At 34.4% G+C, this 20510-nt stretch overlaps 5 protein-coding genes across 5 annotated transcripts; 2 read left to right on the plus strand and 3 right to left on the minus strand.

Annotated features, from left to right (window-relative positions):
* The first annotated feature begins 3756 nt into the window (after window positions 1-3756).
* LOC101262299 (geranylgeranyl diphosphate reductase, chloroplastic) lies at window positions 3757-5651 on the plus strand. The gene has a single exon (XM_004235945.5). It carries the CDS (start codon window positions 4154-4156, stop codon window positions 5546-5548), a length of 1395 nt encoding a protein of 464 aa, XP_004235993.1. The 5' UTR covers window positions 3757-4153; the 3' UTR covers window positions 5549-5651.
* A 1119-nt stretch (window positions 5652-6770) lies between these two features.
* On the plus strand, window positions 6771-10843 carry LOC101258932 (malate dehydrogenase, chloroplastic). The gene is made up of 2 exons (XM_004235933.5): window positions 6771-6999; window positions 9317-10843. Exon 2 carries the CDS (start codon window positions 9325-9327, stop codon window positions 10561-10563), a length of 1239 nt encoding a protein of 412 aa, XP_004235981.1. The 5' UTR covers window positions 6771-6999; window positions 9317-9324; the 3' UTR covers window positions 10564-10843.
* Window positions 10844-10977: 134 nt separating this feature from the next.
* LOC101263802 (pentatricopeptide repeat-containing protein At3g47530) lies at window positions 10978-13780 on the minus strand. Its single transcript, XM_004235949.5, has one exon. It carries the CDS (start codon window positions 13593-13595, stop codon window positions 11730-11732), a length of 1866 nt encoding a protein of 621 aa, XP_004235997.1. The 5' UTR covers window positions 13596-13780; the 3' UTR covers window positions 10978-11729.
* Window positions 13781-14873: 1093 nt separating this feature from the next.
* Window positions 14874-16010, minus strand: LOC101259929 (protein RKD2). Its single transcript, XM_019212733.3, has 2 exons — window positions 15506-16010; window positions 14874-15317 (listed from the first exon to the last, which is right to left on the minus strand). Exons 1-2 carry the CDS (start codon window positions 15878-15880, stop codon window positions 14982-14984), a joined length of 711 nt encoding a protein of 236 aa, XP_019068278.2. The 5' UTR covers window positions 15881-16010; the 3' UTR covers window positions 14874-14981.
* Window positions 16011-17900: 1890 nt separating this feature from the next.
* Window positions 17901-19610, minus strand: LOC101250203 (protein EMBRYO DEFECTIVE 514). Its single transcript, XM_004235989.5, has 2 exons — window positions 19151-19610; window positions 17901-18408 (listed from the first exon to the last, which is right to left on the minus strand). The coding sequence occupies exons 1-2, from the start codon at window positions 19478-19480 to the stop codon at window positions 18118-18120; spliced, it is 621 nt and encodes a 206-aa protein (XP_004236037.1). The 5' UTR covers window positions 19481-19610; the 3' UTR covers window positions 17901-18117.
* Between the last annotated feature and the right edge of the window lie 900 nt (window positions 19611-20510).

Consider the following 20510-nt stretch of genomic DNA (forward strand, 5'->3'; position numbering starts at 1 on the left):
TGCTAGTGTGAGTCCTAGTTATATAATGTGTTTTTTTTTTTGGATACTTGACTGATAGAAGAAAGAAGAAAACAATCATCTCCGTCTATTTTAAATTTATTATTACAAAATTACTACTCTATTAAATATTTGTTATGTAAATTCAAGTTGAATTAAGGATATAAAGGAGCAGTTTTACCGATTATATGAGATAGAAATAAAGTTTTGTATTGCTTTATTGGGATAAACCAAATTGAAATTAGAAAGTGAAACAATGAAAAATATAAAGGAAATTGGTATATGGGTGGAATGATGGGATTGAAGAGGAAGTAAATGCATTTAGTTTATTAATTTAATGAGAGAGAAACTTTATCATTATTTAAGAACTCTCATGTAATGTTTTTAGAAGGTCGGAGGGTGAGATGAAGGCACGAAGCGTTTGATTCCTCACATTGATTTTTTTTTAAAAATGATCTAAAATAATATTTTAATGGATATTTGAATTGATTTATTTTTAATAGTTTTTGGTGGATGTTATGACTAGGTAATTTTAACTAGCTTTGCAATTTCTGTGTATAAAATTCAAAAATGAGGCCCAATTATTCTCAATCGAGTCAAAAAATCATATAAAGTGCAAACCCAACAATCTAGTTAGAATTACTGGTGATCCAAATAATATTAACACTAGGGAAAATGATCAAAATTACTTTTAAATTATTCGAAATAGCTTATATATATTTGTTTAAATTTTATTTCGACTCAAAATTATCTTTTCCGTCATACTATTGGGTCAAAAGTACTATTCTTATTAACGAAAGTTGTTAAATGTCCACGTGAATGCCACATTGCATGTCAATAGGGTTCTACTGCCACGTACACTAAATAAAAAGGGTCAAAAATACCTTTAAACTATTCGAAATAACTCATATTTACCCTTAAACTATATTTCGGCTCAAAACTACCCTTCCCGTCAAACTATTGAATCAAAAGTACCCTTCTTATCAACAGAAGTTGTTAAATGTCATGTGGATACCACATTCCATGCCAATAAGGTTCCACTGCCACATAGACTAAATCCCTAAAACCTAATTAAGTCCCCTCTCATTTCATTATTTTAGAAATGATATATTCACCTATTTATTCATAATTTTCTTCGTGGTTGGATTTCCAAGTGGATATTCATGCTTGTAGGTTAGTAAATGTTTTTTCTTATTTTATTATGTTTACGATTTCAAAGCATGATAGTAAGGATTTCACAACTTTCTCCTAATTTCGCAGCTAAGGCTTCATAACTTTCTTGGGGGCTGAGTTTAAAAGTGGATATTCATGGTTGTAGGTTAGTAAATATTTTTTTTTATTTTATTACGTTTACGATTTCAAGTGATAGTTAGAATTTCACAACTTTCCCGTCATTTCGCGGCCAAGGTTTCATAACTTTTTTCGGAGTTGAGTTTCAAAGTGGATTTTCGTGATTGTAAACACAATAAAATAAGAAAAAAGTTTACTAACCTATAACCACAAATATCCACTTTGAAACCCAGCGACAAAGAAAAATGTGAAACCTTAGCCGTGAAATGAGGGAGAAGGGGTGAAATCATTTCTGAAAAATAATGAAATGAGGGAAAAATGAGAAATTAAGATTTAGGGATTTAGTCATGTGACACATGTGGAATTTAACAACTTCTGCTAATATAAAGGTCACTTTTGACCCAATAGTTTAACGGGAAGGATAGGTTTGAGCCGAAATATAATTTAAGGGTATATATGAGCTACTTCGGATAGTTTAAAGGTACTTTTGATCCATTTCCTTAGTTTATGTGGCAGTGGAAATCTATTGGGTTGCCATGTGGCATCCACGTGACATTTAACAATTTTCATTAATTAGAAGGGTATTTTTGACCCAATAGTTTGACGGGAAGAGTAGTTTTGAGCCAAAATATAGTTTAAGGGTATATATGAGCTATTTCAGATAGTTTAAGGGTATTTTTGACCCTTTTCCGTCAACATTAAGGTCGAGCTTGCTCATGGCTCCTTTAAATAAATGTTATTCCCTCCGTCCGGTATTGTTTGTCATGGTTTCTATTTTTAGAGTCAAATTATAAAAACTTTGATAATTTTAAGATGTATTTTTTATCATGTTAATATGCAAAAAATTATAATTTGTAGTACTTTTCATATAGTTTTAGAATATCTATTTTTTTATTTAATATATCAAATTAATGTGATCCAATTTACCTTAAAAAATTAATCAATTTAACTTTTGATAAGCGCAATATGATAAACAATTTTGAACGAAAGGAGTAGATACTATGACTTGGGCTAAACAAAATGGTGATCCCACCAACGATAGTGAGTTAATATAGTTTCAGTTTCATACATTTATTTTCCCGAGAAGCAAATAGCTTATTTATTTGACTCAATTTAAATGAGGCTCTAAAGTGAAACTTAAGAGAGGACCTTAATATGCATATATTTTTATCATATATGCATTTATTTAAAATCTACTTTTCTAAGTATTTCAGATACAAAGTCATTAGTTGTTATTTTAATAATTTCTTTTCAATTGATTATATAGTTAATTCATTTAATCTCTTTTGACTTTTGAGACATTGTTAATCTTAAATAAGAATTAATCAATTTAGTTTCAAAAAACTTCTTTCTGCTAAGTCAATTGTTGCCAGAATTGTAAACAGTATTGTATAAGCAATATGTGTGTTTGAAAAAGAATCAAATCTTTTTAGTTAATGAGTACTTTCATATGATCATTATCTTTTGATATATTATTTCTCTTAATACTTTTAGTTCAAAAAATAATTCAAAACTATCATATCACAATAACTATATTTTGTTAAAAAATTTATAGTTAAGACTATTTTTTTTTATATTCTCATCATTTCGTGAATTCAATTACCACTAAATAAGAAATCAAAAATATTTTTATATGCTTCCATTAGTTCAAATCTATTTTAAAATGAAAAAAAAACATAAAATAATCAACTCTAATTTTAAGAAATTCTAATTTCGTTTTCAATATATTCATCAAATTATTTCTTATGAATATTGAATCTATATTATCTCACATGTAAAATTCACAATAGAAATCAGAGCACTCGTAGTATATATAGTTATTTTTTAGAAAATAACATTTATAATTAATTTTGTCTGTTTTAAAAAAAATAGGTAACTTGAAGTTATGAGCCCAACCAATGACTTAAATGACCTAAGGGTTGATATGACTTTGCTCAAGTTACTGTTGGTTTCATTGAGGACATAAGTTATGCTTTTAAAATAAACTGATACTTCCTCCGTTCAACGATAGTTATTTATTATTGTTTTAGCATATTTCTTGAAAGTTATATAATTTTAGTATATTATTCTTTAAAATAATAAATATAATATCTCAAAAAATGTAATAGAAAAATGATAAGAGTAAATTAGAAATTAAGTGTAAATTATCTATGAATTTTATAAAATGAACAAATATTATTGGACGGAGGAAGTATACAACCATACTAATTACTCGTTTATTTTTTTAGTTGTTCCTAATTATTTGTCTATTTTGATAAATCAAGAAATGTCAACTTTTATTAGTTTATTATATCCACAATTAATTACTTTGAAAATGATAGAACTCTTTAAAAATGTTAAGTTCTAATACATCAACTTCATGATTAATACTAATAAATTAATTATATAAATTATTATTTTTTAGTAAATATATTAATTTAAAAATAATCAAATAATTAAGGACCGAAAGACGAGGATACTAAGATTAGTATGCATAAAATTCTCAAAATTATATATGAAACTCTAGCGATTATTTCTCCAAAAATTTTCGATCAAAGAGATATTTGAGCAAAATTGAGCATAAGAGCACGGTGAGCCACAATAGAAAACTGTAGCTACGTGGCAGAATGTGAGCCACTTGGACATCATGCAAAATTAAAGACCCAATACTACGATAAAAACAAAAAATAAATAAAAAAAACGTAACCAAAAACAAACAACAAATCAAGAATCTACACACCATTATCCAAATCAAATCTTAGCCCTCCATCCCTTTTCATCAACGGCAGTCATCTCCTTAATATCTCTAACCATATCCATCAAAATCATACAAAAATTTCATAAAATCTCCACACTCACTCTCTCAGTTCTCACACACTACACAACCATGGCTTCAATTGCTCTCAAAACTTTCATCGGCCTCCGTCAATCCTCGCCGGAAAACAACTCTATTAAAATCTCTAAATCCCTCCCTACCAACCACACCCACCGTAGGCTACGTATCAATGCTTCGAAGTCCAGCCCAAGAGTCACCGGCAGAAACCTTCGCGTTGCGGTGATTGGTGGTGGTCCTGCTGGTGGCGCCGCTGCAGAGACGCTCGCTAAGGGTGGAATTGAGACCTTTTTGATAGAACGCAAGATGGACAACTGCAAACCCTGCGGTGGTGCCATCCCACTCTGCATGGTGGGCGAATTCGATCTACCTCTCGATATCATCGATCGGAAAGTTACCAAGATGAAGATGATTTCCCCATCCAACGTCGCCGTCGATATCGGACAGACTCTGAAGCCTCACGAGTATATCGGTATGGTGCGCCGCGAAGTACTCGATGCCTACCTCCGGGACCGTGCTGCTGAAGCCGGAGCTTCTGTTCTCAACGGCTTGTTTCTCAGAATGGACATGCCAAAAGCCCCAAATTCACCATACGTCCTACACTACACATCTTACGATTCCAAAACTAACGGCGCCGGTGAGAAGTGCACCCTGGAAGTTGACGCCGTTATCGGCGCAGACGGCGCAAATTCCCGTGTCGCAAAATCCATCAACGCTGGGGACTACGAGTACGCCATTGCCTTCCAGGAACGAATTAGAATTTCCGATGATAAAATGAAGTACTACGAGAATTTAGCTGAAATGTATGTCGGCGATGACGTATCCCCTGATTTTTACGGTTGGGTTTTCCCTAAATGTGACCACGTTGCCGTCGGCACAGGCACCGTTACCCACAAAGCAGACATTAAGAAATTCCAGCTAGCCACAAGACTGAGAGCCGATTCCAAAATCACCGGCGGAAAAATCATCCGAGTTGAGGCTCATCCAATTCCAGAACACCCAAGGCCAAGAAGATTACAAGACAGAGTCGCATTAGTTGGGGATGCAGCAGGATACGTGACGAAATGTTCAGGCGAAGGGATCTACTTCGCGGCGAAGAGTGGACGTATGTGTGCTGAAGCAATTGTTGAAGGATCAGAAAATGGGAAGAGAATGGTGGACGAGAGTGATTTGAGGAAGTACTTGGAGAAATGGGACAAGACTTACTGGCCAACATACAAGGTGCTTGATATCTTGCAGAAGGTATTTTACAGGTCGAATCCAGCAAGAGAAGCTTTCGTGGAGATGTGCGCTGATGAGTATGTGCAGAAGATGACATTCGACAGCTATTTGTACAAGAAAGTTGCACCAGGAAACCCCATTGAAGACTTGAAGCTTGCTGTGAATACCATTGGAAGTTTGGTGAGGGCTAATGCACTAAGAAGGGAAATGGACAAACTCAGTGTATAAGAAGAGGATAAAATTTCATAGTAGCTAATATTTTGTAAACTTGATTTGTAATTGAAGTATTTATGCCTTTTATCGAATTTCATGTTACTTGCATTCCTGTCAATGTTGTTGAAGCTAGTTTAAACTTCGAATTTGGACTAAACTTCTAAAGCTTAGATAAGTGAATAATGAGATTGTACTGATATATGATTTTATACAGGAAACAAAGATTAATTTTTTTTAATGTTCCAAGTTCAAACAAAGGGTTGTGATTGTGACTTGTGAGTAGTCATTAACATTGCAGGAATATTAGTTATGTGGAGACATTAAGTAAGCATTATTTTACATTTTCATTGAACACCAAAGCAAATGACATTAGCATACTTCAAAGAAAACGACCTTTAGTGTTGATTAAGCAAATGGCCTTTTGTATGCTTCAAAGCAAATGATCTCCAGTATATTGACCTTTTAATATATTGAAACCAAAAGCTTCACAAAATCATCTTTTTTATGATTCAAAGCAAATGACCTTTGGTTTATTGAAAGCAAGGTCACCCGTTATAGCTATGGAACGGTGATTATTTATATTATAAACAATAATGAAGAGATTGACGTACCAATAATATAATAATATATAGGAATTATTGTGCTGGAAATGTTATGTAGAGGCTAGAGCTTACCATTTTAATGAAAATTAGTCTTTAATTTAATCTCTCTAACCAAATGGCCCCTTGAGGTCCTTAGGATGGAGTCTATCTAGCCTAGAGTAAAAAACTGAAACCCAATTAAGTGCATGTTATATCAAATGTTAGGTTTGTGGCCCAGCAAGTCTAAACACTAATTGATTAGGCACACCAACTCTAAAATATATAGTCTTGACTTTATTTATTTAGTTAAATGAGAATTTATAGCTATTAAGTTTAACTTCAATTGATAAATTTGAGTTTGAATTTCAAAAATCTTAAGCGTTTTAACAATAGTGCGTATTTATCAGAAGAATAGTAGTCCTTCCATTTATTTCATATGAACACAATTCTAGAAAGAATCTATGTTTTTCGCCTCAAATATATCTATGAATATAAGGCATCTCATTAACATTTAAATTAAAAAAAAAAAACAAAAACATCGATGTTATGCTAATAAAGAAAAATAAAATAGAAAAGCGTGATTTAAATTGGACGGATGAAAAAGAATCAAAGAAAGGGAGATTCCATTTTTTCACCGTTGAATTTTAGATGGAGGCGTCATCAGTCGATGTGATCGAAGGGTGCGTTTTGACGGAGAGCCATATTTTGTGCCACTACTTCACCAACTCACCTTGTTTTTATATGAAAACCTACCCCTTTTTTAACCCTCTCTGCATTCTACTCACTCGCATTCTCTTTCAGGCAAAACGTACAAATTTCTCTCTCTCCAATTTCTCTCGACCCCTCCATTTCACTTTCCCAGCTCCGCCGTATTTTTCTCCTGAGGTAATTCCATCTCTGCTCTTTAGATTTACGTATGTAGTTTTGTATTTTCTCTCTGCTCATTTTGGATCTATAGTTTTATCTTTGAACTGCTTCCTTGATTTCATCTAGTTCAGGTTCGGATCAGTTACTGGATTTTGGCATTCTGCTTTATTGATTCTGTTTGTTGAATTCGATAGAATGCCGTAGCTCTCATGTAAATCAACTTTTTTATGTGTGTGTTTTCGTCTATCTAGATCTGCTAAACCCTGCTGTTTTTATTTATTCGATATGATTCTGCTATTTTGATTTATTTGATATGATTCTGAGTTTGAAATCAAACTAGGAGTAATCGGATCTCTCCGGCCTGCTTCTCTATATGAAAATATAATGATGCTTTGGAATCGATGTTTGATGTAAACTTGTGCAGTGATAGCTAAGGGAGTGATTGTGCTATTTCCGATTTTCTAGTTGTGCTTGTCATATGTAATTTCATACTTATAATAAGCCTGTGCGTCCGGTTATTCATTTTAATTTGCTCATCCACTATTGCCAGCCATTTTCCATCTCCCACTGAAATAGAGAGTGAAACAAGGATATGATCTAGTAGTTTGAGGTGCCTCTGATGCATGTGTTATATTCTAGAGATACACTTTTGCAGTCAAATTTAACCTTTCAGTTTCTTCTATTCGAAATATTGTCTATTTTCGCATATTCAAAAGTCAGCTTGACCAATTTTCTCAAGCCGAAATTCCTTGGTTGAAAGTAACATTGATAGTTTTGGAAGGAAAATATTTTGGTTTTAATTCCTGTGCCATTTTGTGATGGAATGCCCCTGCATCACTGTACTGCGTTGGCCTTCTGTGTCATTTGCAATCTGGTCTAATATCCATTTCTCTATCACTTATTCGTATTCATTGTTCGCTGAAGAATAGAGCAGAGGCTAAATGTATGACGTAGATGCGTCTGTCATCTTGTTGGAGCTGCCGAGTCCTCTATTTAAGTGGTGACAAGGTTGCAGCAAAGATATGTGTGCAGTCTTTCTTTTCTGTGACAAGGTTGCAGCAAAGATATGTGTGCAGTCTCTCTTTTGTTTTTTGGTATTAAGAACTAACTTTAGCTGTTGGGAGCAGAGCACCATAGCAGTGTAGATCAGGATTTGTTTGTCTAATCTTCATAGCAATACCTGCCCTCTCGTTTTTGACAAAGCTCGGCTTACTCTCTGGTTTCTACTGTTAGTAACCCTGTTCCAGATAAATTAAGTTTTTGGCTGTCTATACAATGTCATCTCTTTTAAGAGCGAAGAATCAACCCGTTACTATCTGCACTCTTGTTCTGAAACAGTTTGGCATACTTTCTAGTTTATTCAGTTGATTCCTCTGTGAATAGGTATTGGTTTTTTTAGGCCTACTTCTTAGTTTATTCTGTTGATTCCTCTGTGATTAGGTTTTTAGGATTTTCAGATTGGTTGAATCTATGCAATTACAATCTTTGCAAAACAGATACTCCCCCCATTCATCTCTGCATATTATTCTAAGAGCCCATATGGTCATGATTTGATATCAAGTTGCTTAAAGTTGAAATGCAATTTAGATCTCAAAAGGTGTATTTTTTTCTCATAAACATGAAAGGCCCCACAGTTTTTTAAACTATCAAAACTTCTCCAATTCTTACCAGCTTACCTAATGAGTTTAGTACGTGATGCCTGAGTTAGACGGGAGTCTTGGCTTTAAACTTTGTCAAGGACAAAAGCCTGGTATTTAATTGGAGACAGTTTCAAACTCTGCGCTTCTGGCACTCAGTGATTTCTCAATAATAATAAAAAAGGATCTTCTCCTTCCTACTTTACTTTTTACAGCGCTATCCTTTTTAATGCAATATCGTTTTCTTAAAAGTGCTTATATCTCCCTACATTACTAAATCTAAAACAGGCAATTGAATCTCATCTTTCAAAATCTTGCATTATTTTGGTAATGATGTCAATGGTAAGGGTAGAACAATGGAAGTGATACTCTAAGGTTATAATACAGCTACGAAACAGTAAAATATTAGTACTTGAGTATTATTTTAGAAACTAGAACTAAGATCCCTTAAATGGTAATCTCAAGGGAGACTCCTCGAGGAAAGATGCCTATTTCATTTAACTTGATGTGCATCATTTAGATGCTAAGTTTTTCTATTATCGGAAACTGAATGAAGCACATTACTGATTCTTTCTTCATGCAATGTCACATGTTTTTATGTAACAAGTAGGGAAGATTCTTAATCATGCATCAGATGTGGTATGTTGTGTACTAAAAAACTGTTGATAGAAAACTAACATCATCTTTCTGCTTTGCAGGGTGTGAAATGGCAGCTACATCAGCAACTACTCTATCAGTTGGCTCAACCACATCTCTTGGTTGCAAAGGGAGCTCAATATCACAATCAAAAGCCTTTGGTGTGAAATTCAACTCCAAAAACAACATTAGGAGTTTCAGTGGTTTGAAGGCTGCGACAACTGTAAGCTGTGAATCAGAATCGTCCTTTATTGGTAAAGAAAGTCTTGCTGCCCTTAAACAATCTATTACTCCAAAGGCCCAAAAAGGAAACAGGGGATATGTTAGTTGTGTTCAGCCTCAAGCATCTTACAAAGTGGCTATTCTTGGAGCGAGTGGTGGTATTGGCCAACCTTTGGCTCTTTTGGTCAAGATGTCACCACTAGTTTCAGAGCTGAACCTTTATGATATAGCTAATGTCAAAGGAGTTGCAGCTGATCTCAGTCACTGCAACACTCCCTCCCAAGTTTCAGATTTCACTGGAGCATCTGAATTGGCTAACTGCTTGAAAGGTGTAAATGTGGTGGTCATACCTGCTGGTGTTCCAAGAAAGCCAGGTATGACACGTGATGACCTGTTCAACATTAACGCAAACATTGTGAAGACATTGGTTGAGGCTGTTGCTGATAACTGCCCGGATGCATTTATCCACATCATTAGCAATCCAGTCAACTCCACAGTGCCAATTGCAGCAGAGGTGTTGAAGCGAAAGGGTGTTTATGATCCGAAAAAACTTTTTGGAGTTACCACCCTAGATGTAGTTAGGGCAAACACATTTGTTGCTCAGAAGAAAAACTTGAGGCTTATAGACGTAGATGTGCCAGTTGTAGGTGGCCATGCTGGTATTACCATTTTGCCTTTGTTATCAAAGACAAAACCATCAACTACTTTCACTGACGAAGAAGTACAGGAGCTAACTGTGAGGATTCAAAATGCTGGCACTGAAGTTGTGGAGGCAAAGGCTGGTGCAGGGTCTGCTACACTTTCCATGGCTTATGCTGCTGCAAGATTTGTTGAGTCCTCTCTCCGTGCACTTGATGGAGATAGTGATGTCTATGAGTGTGCTTTTGTGCAGTCTGACATATCAGAGCTTCCATTCTTTGCGTCAAGGATTAAAATAGGAAAGAATGGGGTTGAGGCTTTGATTTCATCTGACCTTCAAGGACTGTCTGAGTATGAACAGAAAGCTCTGGATGCTTTAAAGCCAGAATTGAAGTCTAGCATTGAGAAGGGTACAGGTTTTGTTCAGAAAGAACCTGTAGCTGCTTAGGATAATACAAGCTGAAGAAACGATGACAGGAATAAAGCAATTTAGCAAAATTCACGTTGATCAACATATTCCAGTTTTGCAGTTGAGTTGAAAGGTGCTTCTGTTACGGAGTAACAAACAATAGGATGTAGAATTGTATCTCCTTTCTGGTATTGGTATGTAACTCTCAAGTGACGATGTTGAGGCACTCTTGTCATGTTCCTTTTTTTTTTTGGGTCAAATCAACTCTTTCTATCTCTCTTGAATCTGAGTGTCATTTTGGGGATTGTGTGATGAAAAATCATGAAGTACTTCGATTTATTATGAAACTTAGCTATGCTAAAAGTGAGTATTCTAAACCCGTTATTCACTTTGCTTACCCAATTTTGTTCTTCAAATATTGCACAAGATTATTCTCTCAGAACTCCAAAAATGTGTCTCCCAACCTGAACAAGATCATATTGCTGTCACGAAATCACAATCTCCAATTAGAGTGACATATTCTATAGAAATCTGTCTATTTGACTAGTATGTGATATTAACCAATTCTTTACTTGGGTCTGATACTATGGAAGAAATTTAACAAAAGAAAGATGAGGGGGAAGGAATTGAACAGTCCTTCGATAAGAACTTTATTATAGATCACTTTGCCAGTTTGCGTCTGTTCTATGTAAACCTCCCTCTGATCACAGTCTTCTGCAGTCACTATCTTCCATCTGGAAAGTGCAACAATTTTCTCAGCTTAAAACTCTTTCAGTTCAGTCCATAAGCACGGGAAGTTTCGCCTTTATACTGATCACCTGTGTTGCTCGGACCATTCAGAAATGTCAATGGTTGCGTGTCGAATTCACCACAAGTAATTTTTGGAGAATCCGACACGGGTGCGGCATCAAAAGTGAAGAGTCCGCGCAACTGATCACAACGCAGTAATAACAAAATCAACTGCCTCTGTAATTTGACATATATTATAGATTCTCTCACTCTGGCTACGAGTCTAGTTAAATGTAGACTCAAAGCTGTATTCAGCGATAATGGAATTTTCTCTATCCTGTATGTGTAGAGTTCTACTAATGAATGATTAGTTCGACTCCACATTCGATATCAATGTCATCATCCTCTCAAAAGATAAATCTATTTAAGTCCAACTTCTGTTCTGCTCCAGAATTTACTGGCTAAACATTTTACAGTTACCAATAGTCATTGCACGAGCATCGACCTTCTCTGAAATGATGGAAGCGGTTCCGATCTCTAATGATAACTTCTCGACTATAGACTGCTGACAGTATCTTGGCAAAGTTATGGCAGTCAACACAAATCCGGAGGTCTTTTGCAACTCTAATTGACGTGCCAGGTGGAGTTGATAGAACCGCAAAAGCTATAGCCAATTTCTCACTGTGATAAGATAATGCAATCTGCTTGTCTTCTGTACCTACATTGTGCAACTCTGCCACTGTCTCAGCAACGTATCCTGCTATCCTAAGTTGCTGATTGATCTCGTCCAACGTCTCGTAAATTTCTGTCTTTCTTGGGTGCGAAAAGTCATTTGCAACAAATTCATGTATTTTTCCTCTGAACTCAATAGTACTACAAGCAGGGTTGGTTTGGATTCCCCTGTCTTTCATCATTTTTCTCACGTTTACTACCTTACCCCAATCACCAAGCGATGAATAAATATTCAACAGTAGAACATAATCTCCAGCTTCTTGTGCTTTAAGTTCAATCAAACGCTCAATGACTTGTTCTCCTAGCTCAGCTTGGTGATGAATCCTACAAGCTCCTAGTAGAGTCCTCCATATTGTTGCATCTGGTTTGACCTTCATCGAATTTATAAGGTTGTAAGCTTCATCAACCATACCAGCACGACCCATTAGATCAACCACACACCCATAATGATGAATGTTTGGTGAAATCCCGAACTCTTTGCTCATACTATTGAAAAACATCCTACCCTCATCAAGTAGTCCGGAGTGACTACAAGCAGAAAGAACACCAGTGAAAGTCTGATCATCAGGGGAAACACCTACTCTTTGCATCTCCCGAAATGCCTCAATTGCATCTCTGCCATAACCGTTGCTAGCCAACCCCGATATCATGGCAGTCCAAGACACCACATCTTTTTCGGTCATTCCCTTAAACACCTCAAAAGCCTTTTCGAGGCAACCACACCGAGAGTACATAGTTATAAGTGCATTACAGATATTCATTGCCTTGTCAAAACCATGTTCTTCACAATATCTATGAACTCTCTCACCAAATGCCAATGCATTCAAATTTGCACAAGCCTGAAGTAACATCAAACAAGTAACATCGTCAGATTGGCAATCATACGAGCTCTGCATCATATCAAATAAACCCAAAGCATCCCGAGTTCGTCGGTTACGCATATATACAGAAATCAACACATTCCAAGCTATTGTATCTCTATGAGACATTTCATCGAACACTTTGCAAGCTTCGGTATACTTCTCATTAGATGAATAAAAATCCATCAATGTGGTCAGCAGTCGTCCATCAGATTGATGCCCATCTCTCAAAATTCGAGCATGAATCTGTAGCCCACCAAATAAAGACCCAATCTTTATACAACAATTCGTAACGAATGAAGATGTTAGAGAATTCGGTGACACACCCGACCTTAGCATTTCTTGATACAACATAAAACCATTTCCCGGTGAATCACTCATTCCGTAAGCTCTAATCATGATGTTGTACTGGAAAACATCGGGTTTTCTAAATTTTGAAAATACCTGAGAAGCATAACCCAAATCATGGAATGGAGGAAGAGCAATACCAAATAAGAAAGGTGAGAAAAAAATTGGATCTTGAAAGAGAGACTTGCGGATGAGATGGGCGTGGATTTGTAGCAAATGAGGCTTACTAGAAGTTGACTTGATAAGCGAAATCAAAGGTTCGGTTTTCTCGGTATGCAAGTGACTGGTATGATTTGTGGGTCCGGTAAGGCATTGGCGGTGGTTGTCTACACGCACCGCCGCATGAGAAGACAGCCAACGGAAGGCGGACACAGAAGAACAATGAGGAGAGATTGCTCTCATTCTCTAATTTGTTATGCCTCAAACTGGTAAACAATGTGTTGTTGCAAGCATGGCGGAATTTAACAAGTCCAACTACTTCACTAGTCACGGTTCGAGTCTGAATATGAAAGAAAATATTATTGAAAGCGTTATTCTAATATAGAGTCTAACTATCTATTTCGCTCTTTTTTGAATATACAATATGTTGAATTACTTGATATTTTTTTGATAAAATATACGGATCGAATTTCAGCTCGTATAGATGACATTATTTTATCAAGATGAAGCAACCGTAATTGCTAATGTAACATATAATTAATTAAACTCTTTCACTTGAATACATTATTTTATCAAGATGGAGCAACCGTAATTGCTAATATAACATATAATTAATTAAACTCTTTCACTTGAATATATTATTTTATCAAGATGGAGCAATCGTAATTGCTAATGTAACATATAATTAATTAAACTCTTTCACTTGAATATCAATTGACCATAACAAATCCAAACAAGAAATAATAATTTGTAAACCTTGCGGCTGATTTATTGTTCATTTTAGTTATCGAAGGAAGTCCTTTGTGCGTTTCTTTATGCAGTGTCATATCCAATTAACCATTAGTCAAATAGTATGAAATGTGATAGTTATGAAACATTCCACATATCAGATTGAAAAAAGGTTTGTAATTATTAGTCGAAAGGTGTGATATATGATTAATACGAGTTATTTTATATATCAATAAGGTTACTGTATTTTGTAATTATTAGTCGTAAGGTATGACATATGACGTGAAATATGAACCATATATACATAAGGTTACTATATTCTGTAATTATTAGTCGTAAGGTGTGACATATGATGTGAAATATGAACCATGTATACATAAGGTTACTATATTCTGTAATTATTAGTTGTAAGGTGTGACATATGATGTGAAATATGAAATATATATACATAAAAGTTACTATATTATGTAATTATTAGTTGTGAGGTGTGTCATATAGTGTGAAATATTATTGATGTGAGTGACTCCATATATATATACATCAAGTTACTATATTTTAATTTATTTATCATAAATTTATTAATATACCATTTCTGATATGTAATGTCAAAAGAACATCTTTTGATCCATTTTCCTATTAACTAATCTGTCATTCCTGAAAAAAATTCTAAACTAACTTCTAGCAAACAAGCATTTCACACATGATTTATATAAAGAAGTATCACATCTCAAATGGATGTGATATAGGCGATTTATATCGACACAGAACATTAGTAATTGATTTCAAGATCTGATCAATTACACTGCACTAAAATAACTTTACTGTTGCGTCTAACATCCTTCTAACCGCGCTAATAATAACATAGATGCTAACCAAAAAAAAACATAAAAAAAAAAAAGTCTAGTCATGCAACGTTGGACTATTGTAAGAGAAACAGTCAGCAAGAAGAGACTTAATCTCTTCATCATCTTCTTCATGTTGATCACCAATAGCAACATTATCATCAAGAGAAGGAGTAGTAGAGCAATAACTACCAAAAGAAGCATGTAATTCTGGCATACACAAGAGTCTTCTCCTCTTGTAGTTAGCCTTAAAGCAAGCTTGCCTTAATCTCTTCGTCTTCTCCTCAAGTTCCATGTCTGGTATTTCTTCCATCTTCTTCTTCTCTTTCTCTAATAGCTTTATCACATCCTTCAACTTTTCTTCCATACCATTTCCTCCCACCTTCTCCAATTCCTGTATATATTGAAAAAGATGCACCTTTTTGGCCATTTACTATGTTGTTTGGATTCTTTCAAAATGTCAGCGAATGCATATGAAATACATCAAAAGTAGAATATTTTTAAAATATTTGATAAAGATATAACATTGAAAGTAAAGAGTACTGCGTGCGATTATGTGTATATAAAAGAGAGTGAATTCACCTTAACATTCTTGATTAATGTTTGAAGACTCATCAACTTCCTATGAGGCCATCTTCTAATACCCAAATCCCTACATCTTTTCTTCAAAAGTGTCAACCCGATATTAAGCTCCTTTGCAGCTCGAGTAATTGGCATATAAAAATACTTTGAAATTGCATCTCGTGATAACATTCTTGAACTATTAATCTCCTCTCTAATATTATCCTTCTCTTTTTCCGTTACAATAATTTCCTCATTACCCACTATTTCTTGTTGATTAATGTTATCACATAACAACACTTGTTGGTGCCCATTTCCGATTAATTCACCACTCATTTCATTCAACATTCTAACTTCATTTCCAATTTCATCATAGCATAACTCTCCTGCACCCATAAAAAAAAGAAGAAATTACTAGTCAATATTTTTTTTATAAAATATAATAATACTATAGTACAAAACATGATCATCACCTGGGGTAAGGCTATAAAAAGATGAATAAAATGGATCTTCGAGAGTACATTCCATTTCCATCAAAGGATTAGTATTTTCTTGAATAGACAAATCATACTGATAGTCGATAGCATAGTGTCCTGAAAATTCACTGTTTTTAAACATAACATGTTAATATATATGACCATACGTTAAATAACAACAACATATTCATTTAAATGAATAGTGTTTACGTAGATTTTATCATTATCTCTTTAACTTAAATTAGAGAGATTATTTTTCACATATCAAATAATTTGAACCAGAAAAATTATTTTCGACACATCAAAATAAAAAAGAAAACATAATTTCTTGAAGTAGATAAAATTATATATAATGAATTATCACCTGAAATCATCAAGAGAAGGGAGTTGTGGTGGAAGAGATAATAAGTCTTGATGATTATCTTGCTTTGTCATGATGAATTCAAAGTTTGACTGATCACTTCCCATATTTGGCATAGAGATGAAATTATAATATATATTAGTATAAGAAGATTAATTAAAAATGACCTCTTTAGGTTTATTTTAGTTTAAGGAGAGGGAGAAGATAAGGCATGGATTATAAGTGAAACTAATGTGAAAGTAATTATTAGGATTAATGAGTGCATTGATAATCGTGCGCCGTCATTATGCATGCATGTTTAGCATTAATTAATTACATTCATCAACATTGGTATTGATTGATACGTTTTGTGCCCACGTACACCTGTGATAAAAACTTGTGATTATGATTTCTTTTTGGAATTTGATCCTCAATTTTTACTAAAGGATAAAATTGTTGATTTACATCTTTATGTCGAAAATTAAATAAAAGCACCTTGAAAATTAAATATTATACAAAGAATAGTGATCGATGTAACAGAAAGTTTAATAGTTCGTTCGATATTAGAAAAATAACTTAAGTATTAGATTCATTGGAACTTTCCATCCCATAGGGACTAGGAAGTCTAATTATCTGTTAATTTCTTTACTCCAACTTTGAAGGGAGAGTGGGATCGCTGGTTGCTGCTCTTCGATCAATTTCATATTAGTTATCTATTTTTTCTTATATATTGTTAAGAAATCGAACATCTAAAATAAAAATAATAATTTTACTAACTTATACCTAAAAACCCCTTTTCGAAACTTTATAAACTTGGTCATGCACTTTTCAAAAAGAATTAATCATAATAAAAAGAATGGGGGAAATTTATATATTTTTGTAAAATTTTACGAATGATCTGAGATATTAATATGGACAAACTGATAAGGGAGTGCATGCCAGATTTTATTTAGTAGTTGTTACCATGCACTTTTTTGGGTTGGATATTTAATCATGATATATTTATGTAGTGTTACTATCAGGTTTAGGTGACCAAGATGATTGAAATATGAAGCACATTTCCCCAATATAATTATTAAGAGTTGCTTTTGATTTGTAATTACTCTAGCATTAGCGTGCAGTTATATTTTGCTCCAGCCGCATTAAGCTTCAGATCGAATCTGCCTAAAAAGAAGTAAAAAAAAAGGTTTAGAATTTGCTTTAAAACAAAATCCCCAACCAGGTCATTATCTTTTTCTCTTTTCATTTTATAAATTAGAGAAATTTTAATTTATAGCAATATAAATTATATAATAGAGCTATGGTCATGTGTTCCCTGGGAGTATTTGACTTATGATATAACGTAGCAATCATTCATATTCATAAAAGAAGAGATTAAAGTTTCATCATTCATTTCATTTAGGATCATATTATAACGCTTAGGTAAGTTACGATTCAATATATTTATTTAATATTCACTCTAGAGTGTTAATGTCAAATTTATTCCAAATGATACTTCTAATCAGTAGTGGTGGGCTACTGCTACTTATTGTAGCATTTATTAGTTATACTAACTATATCAAAACAGTATTTAAGTTCTGAACAACAAAACGACCATCAATGGTTGCAGAGGGATGATCAGATTAACCAAACTTCCCAGGGAGTTTCAACAAATTAACCAGATTTTGGTAAGATAATGAATGATGCATCGAAAACTCTAACCAGCAAAAACATTATGTCATCATTACGGATAATAGATTTAAAATGACCAAGATTAGGATTAAACAGCACTTAAAAACACTGATCAGAAGAAATTGGAGATCTACTGTCGGCTGTTTTCAGTATCTTGACCTCCCTCCTCTTCCACGGCCACGTCCATATCCACCTCCTCTTCCTCCACCATTAGCATGATGTTTTGTTTGCATGTTTGCCGGAAGGGGTTGAATCTGATCAACACACTTCCTAAAGCTAAAATCATCCACAGTATCGTCCTCCCTAACAAGAAAGAAGCAGCGACTCTTGTATTGTGGATGAAATCGGATTTGGAAAGCACGAACTCCTGAACCAATCTTCCTTTCTGATTCTGAATGACCCTTCTTAAGTAAGTCGAGCAATATCATATGCTCATACTGCAATACCAAAATAAATCAAACATTCAGATAGTCAGATTTTATGCGGAAATGAATCAGAGTATCAACATTCCTATGCAGTAATAACTCCTCGTGGTTATGACAAATACAAATCATATACTTTTGCTGAGAAAAGATGCTAGTTGAACCCCAAAAAAATTCAGATAGTCCAACCGCCAACAAAGCACAATGAATTCAAATTTTGGAGCCAAAAAGATAAAAGCTTTGAGGAACATGAATGTAGGATAAGAAGAAAGAGAGATACTGATGATAAATATAAAGGAAAAACATGTATTGATTCCAATCAAAATCAAGCAGAGTACCATCTCTATTGTAACCAAATAAGTACAAATTGAATAACATATACCAACAGATTATCCAATTAACACTAGTACTTATTCGTAGATGTTTGTTGTCAAAATACACATATCCAAGAAAGGATATACAATCAAATACATTTAGGTGTTAAGTTTTAACTTTTGGAAGGCAATCACAAGTATCTAAGTCATACATGAGTCAATAGCCACTTGAAAATTATTACAGACAGCAATATATAATGCAAGTTGATGCTTCAATGAAATGGAGGGTAATGCTTAAATGTAAAAAGTTTTTAAATTGCCAACTAAAAATGCCCCAAATTTCTATAGTCCATTCAGCTATGCCAGAGTATAACAATTAAGCCAGCAGGCTAATAACTAACTCTTGCTTCGCACAGTATTGGAGATATTGAGTGATGTTTTACCTTGTTGAGATTGAGATTGACAGACCAGGAATGAAGGAGTTTGTAAAAGTAGTTAAACATCTCCACGGAGGAAACGAAACTCTTGGACCCAACGCTAACCGGGACAGACACATCTTTCTTTTCCTCTTCCACAGACTGGTCAACTCTCGGTTTCTTCGTATCCTCTCCATTCTCGTCATCCTCCGGTACGTCTCCCTCCTCCCTTGGACGCTTCGAGCCGCCGTTGGCATCATTGGCGGCTGGAACTTCAACGTCCATTTTCTGAACAGAAGTTTCTTCCTTCTCGGCCATTCCTAGGGCTTCGTTAGTTACAGGTTCAGTTTCCGCCATTACTGAGAACTGCCAACTTCAATTTTCAGAAAAAGAACCCTAATTGTAGCTTGAGAGTTTAAAAAGTGTAATCAGCAGGATTAGGATACTTTGCAAGCTGCGGAAGAATTTGACAAATAGCCACTAATTAAGTGTGAGTCTACATTTCAAAACTATTCTGCATTAATCAATATGAATAAGTGGGCCTTTGGCCCGTCATATTTCTAATTGGGTTAAAACTTTGGGAAAATTACCCAACAAAGCAAACTTATACTATTTAATTACTTATTATAGCTATGGTTTGCTATAATTATCACTCGCCACTAACATTATACATTAATTATGTGGGCTGACTTTGAATTTGTACAATTAGTTATGTTTGTATATGTATAATTCGCCAGAATATAAAAATACATATGTATAATATACAAATATTTGACATATATACATATACAATTTACCTCTCTCCCACTCTCTGCCTTCTCTCACTTGCCCGTCTCCTCTCTCTCCCAATCTCGCTCGCCCTATATACAAATGTATGTATATAATATATAATTATATACATATATAATTTATCTCTCCTCCCTCTCTCGATCTTGCTCAGCTCTCTCCTTCCTCTCCCAATCTCGCTCACCTCCCTCCTCCCTCTCCCAATCTCTCTTCCCATATATACAAATACATATGTATAATATACAATTATCTAACCAATATACATATACCATTCACCTTTCTCCCACTCTTTCCCCATCTCTCTTGCCTCTCTCCCCTCTCTCCCAGTCTCGCTCGCTTCTCTCCTTCATATAACATGTAGTTACAAACTGTAATTATCAAACTATAGTTATGTAGAGTAATTAATTATTTTTAAATGACTATATGTGAAAACTTAAAAGGGTGACATATATCAACTTATAACTTATCGTAAACATTCATATTAAAAAAGGGACCCATCTACAAAAGAATCTATAGATAAATGGCACCAAGTATAGTCTACGAGATTTAATTAGCGCAAAATCTTAGTTGCTCAATTGATTGACCATTTAAACTTTTATCT

The sequence above is a fragment of the Solanum lycopersicum genome, chromosome 3 (genome assembly GCF_036512215.1).
Source record: "Solanum lycopersicum chromosome 3, SLM_r2.1".
NCBI classification, from domain to species: Eukaryota; Viridiplantae; Streptophyta; class Magnoliopsida; order Solanales; family Solanaceae; genus Solanum; species Solanum lycopersicum.

What these genes read in the sequence shown, in the direction of transcription:
- LOC101262299 (XM_004235945.5), top strand. Translation starts at nt 4,154, where the DNA reads ATGGCTTCAATTGCTCTCAAAACTTTCATCGGCCTCCGTCAATCCTCG.
- LOC101258932 (XM_004235933.5), top strand. Translation starts at nt 9,325, where the DNA reads ATGGCAGCTACATCAGCAACTACTCTATCAGTTGGCTCAACCACATCT.
- LOC101263802 (XM_004235949.5), bottom strand. Translation starts at nt 13,595, where the DNA reads ATGAGAGCAATCTCTCCTCATTGTTCTTCTGTGTCCGCCTTCCGTTGG.
- LOC101259929 (XM_019212733.3), bottom strand. Translation starts at nt 15,880, where the DNA reads ATGGGTGCAGGAGAGTTATGCTATGATGAAATTGGAAATGAAGTTAGA. An exon ending in CATTAATCAAGAATGTTAAG is followed by an intron (nt 15,318 to 15,505) that starts GTGAATTCACTC and finishes CAATATATACAG; the next exon opens with GAATTGGAGAAGGTGGGAGG.
- LOC101250203 (XM_004235989.5), bottom strand. Translation starts at nt 19,480, where the DNA reads ATGGCGGAAACTGAACCTGTAACTAACGAAGCCCTAGGAATGGCCGAG. An exon ending in TCAATCTCAATCTCAACAAG is followed by an intron (nt 18,409 to 19,150) that starts GTAAAACATCAC and finishes TTGGTATTGCAG; the next exon opens with TATGAGCATATGATATTGCT.